This window comes from Aegilops tauschii, chromosome 7 (assembly GCF_002575655.3).
Source record: "Aegilops tauschii subsp. strangulata cultivar AL8/78 chromosome 7, Aet v6.0, whole genome shotgun sequence".
Classification (NCBI taxonomy): Eukaryota; Viridiplantae; Streptophyta; class Magnoliopsida; order Poales; family Poaceae; genus Aegilops; species Aegilops tauschii.
Window position 1 is genome coordinate 415944222 of NC_053041.3, and position 6002 is coordinate 415950223.

The following is a 6002-nucleotide window of genomic DNA, read 5'->3' on the forward strand; positions in this document are numbered from 1 at the left end:
CAGGTGATTTCTCAGGGAGCAGCGGCAGAATAGTTCGTTTTCCATCCTTTTCAAACTTTTTCTTATGCATGCCTTGTAATGGTCTCAAAATGAAAGAACACAAGTTGCTATTTACATAAGTGCGAATTACTAGTATACAAATTTCCGCTAAAATAGAAAGAAAAAAATCTGTATTTTTACAAGCTGTAGTTGCGTGTAGCTTAATGGCCAATGGTTTAAGTACACCTCAAGAAGTACAAGGCGAACTGGTTAACTGTTAAACAAATCCATGACAACTGCATCAAGTAAATTAAACTATCCTCTGCTAGGAGACGAAGCCCACACATCCTAGTTTACTCCTAACAATACACCATTTCCTGCTCTGACTTCACACAGAGGGGTGTGGAGAACAGCTCCAAGACATAACAATTGTTAGATTTAAAAATGGCATCAAGAAGTTGACCCCATCATTTGTCCCAAGAAATGGCAGCAAATGAGGTTAAATTTGTGCGTATATAACTAGGGGATTGAGCCAGATGCCAAGCTAAGTTAGTACACTATCTAGGAGAGATGGAGACAGAGATAGAAAGGGAGAAGATGGAGAGGGGCAAGTCTGAGCTGAGGGTGGCCATGGAGGAGCTCTGCTTGCTCAGCCCAGGAGATGGTGAAGAACAGGAGCAGGAGCAGCAACTTAGGTCATCCACCATGGATCTCCTCTGTGTCTCCAAGCAGCTTCTGCATGTCCTTGGTTGGTTACTTACTCAATACTATTTCAGATGCAAAATATATCATGCTATTTATTTCACTCTTTTGTTCAGTAAGAATGGAAGTTCATGAAGATTGAACTGTTCTGTTGTTCTAGAGAGAAAAAACACCCTTTTTAAGTACTTGTCGATGTTTTTTCCTTTGCGTTGGGACGAATCGTGGAATATTCTCTCTCATGAAGCATGGGAATGAAAATGCCCACCATCTAGACTGATATGAAACTGAAACTGGAAATTGTAGAAATGAACTTACATTTCTTCAGGGCTACTCTGTTTCAAACCCTCGCTTATCATATCTGTAAATTTAATGCTGAAATAATAAACACTCTGTTTTCTCAAAGATGAGATTGGGCCAACGTTACTAGTCCTCAGGCAAGACATTCAGCAAAATGTTCAGGTAATTGCTCCTTGTACGAAATCATCTTATTCCCATTGTTGCTCTGCATTCTGCATTGCATTTGTTCACATCACTAAGCAACTGAGCATACCAAATCCTTGTGTTAATTGCGATTATTACAGTTATCTATCTTTTGCAGAGACTACAAGATCTCCATGCAAGAGACTCCTCGAAATATGCGACTTTGACCGCGATTGTGATAGAGGAAGTGGAGGAGGGGACCTCAAAGAAGACCAACAGTTGCACCAGGGCTATTATCTGGCTGGCTAGGTAAATTAACTGTACATGAACTTTCTGCTCATCTAACATATGTTCTTGTATACCATATATATCGATTCTGTTTCAAAACCTTCGTTCTTAAGTGTCATGAAACACGTTCGGTATAGGTCGATAAATTTCTCAGTACATTTGCTGGAGAGATTAATGAAGAACCCAGATTCAAGCCTGAAAAAGATGGTGGAAGAAGCATACAACAGCACCCTGAAGCCATTCCATGGATGGATCTCATCAGCTGCTTACAGGGTATGATCAGTTGACATACTGCTTTCATGATCATGACTTCTTCAGAATTTGAAGTATTATTTTACATTGCTATACAAGCTACTCGCAATTATCTGAAGATTGTTCACGCGGCAAATCTAGTTCATCGATCGTGTGCGTAGATTAATTTGCCGAGTTGCAGTCATCAGTTGGTTTGAGTTGTTTCCACTGACCTAATCTGTTGAGCATAGTTGCAAATTGTCAGGTAGCATTGGGTCTCATTCCGGAAAGAGAGATCTTTATTCAGCTGCTGATGGGGAACTGCCAGGATCCTGAGGATTTTGGAGGAGATGTCATGATCTTGGTCTCCATTGTACAGCCTCTGCTAGAAGAGATCAATGCCATTTTGGTCAGTGTTCCCCATCCACATGCACATCTTCTTAATTAATCAGTCATTGCATTGCATGAGAGATATGTGTTTTCTGATACCGTTCATGGTTAATCTACAGGTCAAACACCAGCTGGACAGGCTCAAATCCACCTGAAAAACAAGGATGGCCAATCACCTGATGATTGTACATATCTACTACTGTACTGCACAAGCTAATTAACCTACCTTGCGTTGTAAAATGAAGATTAAGGACTTCTTTGTTGGTGGGTTTTTTTAAGCAACTGCTGGTGGTTGGTTCCAGACTCCCTTTTTGTTAAGCTGTCACAGATGTCTTTGCTGTATGTCTTTGTGCCCTTGTAGTTTTAGTGGGTTGGATGTATCGAGAACTTATTTACCTGAAACAAAATGCATCTCCTGTTTCTCTTTCTTCTAATTTCCTTCCCTGTGACTCGCAGTATTTCTTTAACCTCTACCTTTTGATTTCCATCAACCAAATGACGTGAACAATAGAAAACATTAAAAATTCAGGCTTGTGCTCGCTAGCTCCTCTAGAGAAGTTCAGCGATCTTTAAGCAATTAACTGAAGTTTCATCCCAGTTTGATTTATCATACTCATACACTTACTTTCTCACATAGTATCATTTTTTTTATTGTTGAGAATACCATATGAAAAGTATTATAGTACTACATGCTCTGCTCTATGATCCGTGAACTTTTGTAGAAGAGAATGGAAAAGGTGACAACACCATTCATGCCTTCATAACAGCAACCACCAAGAATCTTCTTCTCTTCTCTAACAGTTCTGATGTATTTTGTTGTTTTCTTCTAGCTCACCGCAAGATATACAAAAACTAAAGAAACCATGAGTTGCACGTACCTGATATCTTGAGATGAAGATGACATTGACGTTCATCGATCTCGGCTCAGCTGCTTGCAATTTCACAGCTATATGACCAAGCTGTTTGGCCAGTTTTGTTTCTTAGCTGTTTGCTTTATCGTTTCACACCAGAGTTATTTTTACTTATCCAACTTTTTTTTTGATTTGTATCAAACTGAAATTAATACAAACATATGCTGTACTCCCTCCGTCCGGAAATGTCATCAAAATGAATAAAAGGGGATGTATCTAGATGTATTTTAGTTCTGCATACACCCCTTTTTGTCCATTTTGATGACAAGTTTTTTCGGACGGAGGGAGTACATCTTAAGCTCTACATGATCCATTGTGCAATTTGATAACATATGACGCATCCAGCCAGTGGTGGAGCCAGGATTGAAGCGAAACCCGGGCCCAATTTTTTTTGAAAAAAATATATTTTTCGTCCCTTAATTTTTGACGGAGTCTAGATTCGGTCCCTCAACTATGAAACCAGACAACATGCACCTCCAACTCTTAAAACCGGACAAGTTTCATCCTCCTCCCGGTTTTGGCCGGTCTTGATGCTGGCTCATCCCGGTTTTGACCGATCCATGCTGACGTGGCAAAGAAACCCCCGAATTGACTTCCCGGTTCCTCTCTCTCTCTCTCTCTCTATACATGGCGTCTGCGGGCAAGGAGCAAGCTGCTGCTGGTGGTCGTCTCGACAGCATGAGCGCGGCGCCAGGAGAGCGGATTGCCGCGGCTCGACCTGCTCGTTGCCTAGATGGAGCACGTCGCCGTTATGGCCGGACTGGGGCACCTCGCGGCCGTGGTGGTACTCGCCGTCGTCGCCGGCCTTCACGCGCGGTCCAACACTTGGATCCAGCAGCGTGGTGAAGAGGCGGTGGCGCTGACCTCCCCGCTCGCCCACAAGCTCACACTCGGCACGTACCTCGCCGTCGAGCGCAACCCGAACCTATCCCTCCCATCGTATTTCCTGTTGCTCAGCGCCTGGGACCCCACGCACCGGCCGCGCCGCGTCACTTCCCCGCGTGCCTTCATGCGAAAACTCAGGGACGAGGAGAAGACGTGGTGGATGCTTGCCGTGCCGTGTGGTGCAGGTCGCGGCCATGTCCCCCCTGTAGTCTTCAGGCGTCCGGAGGAGTGGCCAGCACGGATGGTTATAGAGGAGCACAGGGCATGCCCGTCGGTGGTGACCATGACAGCCGGCGGTGGCTGCAGGCACGCCTCAAGGAGATGTTACGGACGAAAGCAGGTCGCGCAGGACGACGGCAGGTGCTCGAGGAGGCGCGGAGGTGTCCAGCGGCAGTGGGTGCAGCCAGAGGCGCGGAGTCACATGCATGACGGCTTGGAGCGGCATGTTTAGTGGCCAGCAGGGCAGCCGGCGGTGCGTGGTCGTTAGCTGGGCCACCAATGGTGGCAGCGCTGGCTCGTAGACGGTTGTGCCGTGGTGCAGCAAGTGCACGTCAATTGTTTGACGATGTCTAGATAGGAGATGGATGAAGAGAAATAGAAATATTGCCACCTACACATGACCCGGTCAAAACAATGCTGAGTTGGCATGGATACCGCTTCAGTTGAGTCGGGGGACCAAATGTGTCCGGTTTCAAGAATTTGGAGTGCAGATTGTCCGGTTTCATAGTTGAGGGACCAAATGACTCCGTCAAAAATTGAGGGACGAAAAGTATATTTTTTCATTTTTTCGGCAACAAGGGAAAACTTTGGCACCTATAACTACCCAAAAACACATCATGACATTTAAAAAAGATAATATGCAATAACAAACAAAATAAATTCAGTTGTTCAATAATCCTAAAATTTAATCTTGGTGCTTAACAATCCAATAGAAGAGATAAAACATGATAAAACCAGAAATAATACAGGGATATAAGAGTACCAAATCAGTTGTTTATTTCATTCGTGCCTCCCATAACATCATCTGCGGCAGAAGAAGAAGCAACACCTAAGACATCAAACATGTAATTTCATAAGAAAAGGCATAAACATAGTGAAATAATAATGAATAATTAAAATCTAAAACTTACCTCTATGAGGAGGTAGAAGCCCTCTGCGATCCCTATAGGCTTGAGAAATATCTTATCTTCTATTTTCTGAAGTATGAAATGAATTGACATAAAAAAGCTTCAGTTTCAAATCGATTATACATACTATATAATTAGGCAGGAACGATGACTGAATAGTTGAGGTTCAGTTAAACTTTCTTCATATCATACACAGACATGGGCTATACATCAATTAAATTGTAGTCCGGAGTCGGGGAGTGGCCAGAGTAGAGTGGCGGCGCGGAGACGGGGAATCCGGATTCAGGCAATGGCCGGATTAGAGCGGCGGCGTCGCCTGGCTAGAGCAACAGTGGCAGACAGGCAATCCACAGTCTTGAGCAGCGGGGAGCAGCCGAGCAGGGGATTGAGGAAGAGCGACGGCCCCGGGCTATGTCAGGGAGACAAGCGGGAAGGAGCGAGGCAGTCCCTGGGACTGGACGGGGCGTGGGGGAAGTCGCCGGCGGCCAGGCGGTGGCGCGGCGAACATGAGGGGAGGCGGCTGTCGCGGTCGCTCCGCTCTGACTCGCGTGCGTGCGTGTGAGTGCGAACTGCGGTGCCTAGGTCGTGGCTGAGGAAGCTGGGCGTCTGTGCCTTGGCTATGTCGTGGGCTAGGCCCCGGGCCCATATGAAAAACATATAGCGTAGTAAAAGGAAAAGCCATGCCCCAGGCCTGGGCCCTGGGGGCCTGGGGTGTGTAGATCCGCCCCTGCATCCAGCCATATTAACTTGTTCATCATTCAACTAGAACACAAAACTCAGCCACTCATGCGTGCATCACCTATCCTATTACTACATGCTGCCTAAATTGGGCAAATCATCCCCATGCGACCATCTTGAACCAGCCATAGAACCCCGTAGCTCTACTCAATTTATTGAGCATCAGGTTCGGATTCAATGGGTAGCCAGAAGAATGGCTAGCAAACAATTGAGGAATTTTATTTGCTAAAAACCATATAGTTGTGACAATGCCTATAAAACTTTGTGTCAAACATATTATGATTTATTTATTTATTGCGAGAAAATTTTCAATCTATTCATCTTTAATCAT

The 6002-nt window shown here is 44.9% G+C and overlaps 1 protein-coding gene and 1 long non-coding RNA gene across 4 annotated transcripts; one reads left to right on the top strand and one right to left on the bottom strand.

The window, feature by feature from the left end:
* The first annotated feature begins 294 nt into the window (after positions 1-294).
* LOC109775585 (glycolipid transfer protein 3) lies at positions 295-2444 on the top strand. 2 transcript variants are annotated; one of them, XM_020334314.4, is made up of 6 exons: positions 296-727; positions 1085-1140; positions 1280-1410; positions 1527-1662; positions 1886-2029; positions 2130-2444. In XM_020334314.4, exons 1-6 carry the CDS (start codon positions 550-552, stop codon positions 2163-2165), a joined length of 681 nt encoding a protein of 226 aa, XP_020189903.1. In that variant the 5' UTR covers positions 296-549; the 3' UTR covers positions 2166-2444. The 2 variants fall into 2 exon arrangements, with proteins under 2 accessions (XP_020189901.1, XP_020189903.1); XM_020334312.4 differs by having other exon boundaries at positions 295-727; positions 1886-2444.
* Positions 1602-5563, bottom strand: LOC120969939 (uncharacterized). 2 transcript variants are annotated; one of them, XR_012189069.1, is made up of 6 exons: positions 5143-5563; positions 4937-5002; positions 4599-4854; positions 2237-3336; positions 2110-2161; positions 1602-2002 (listed from the first exon to the last, which is right to left on the bottom strand). It is a non-coding gene; the product is annotated as an uncharacterized lncRNA (long non-coding RNA). The 2 variants fall into 2 exon arrangements; XR_012189068.1 differs by lacking the exons at positions 1602-2002; positions 2110-2161; positions 2237-3336 and having other exon boundaries at positions 3342-4854; positions 5143-5562.
* Between the last annotated feature and the right edge of the window lie 439 nt (positions 5564-6002).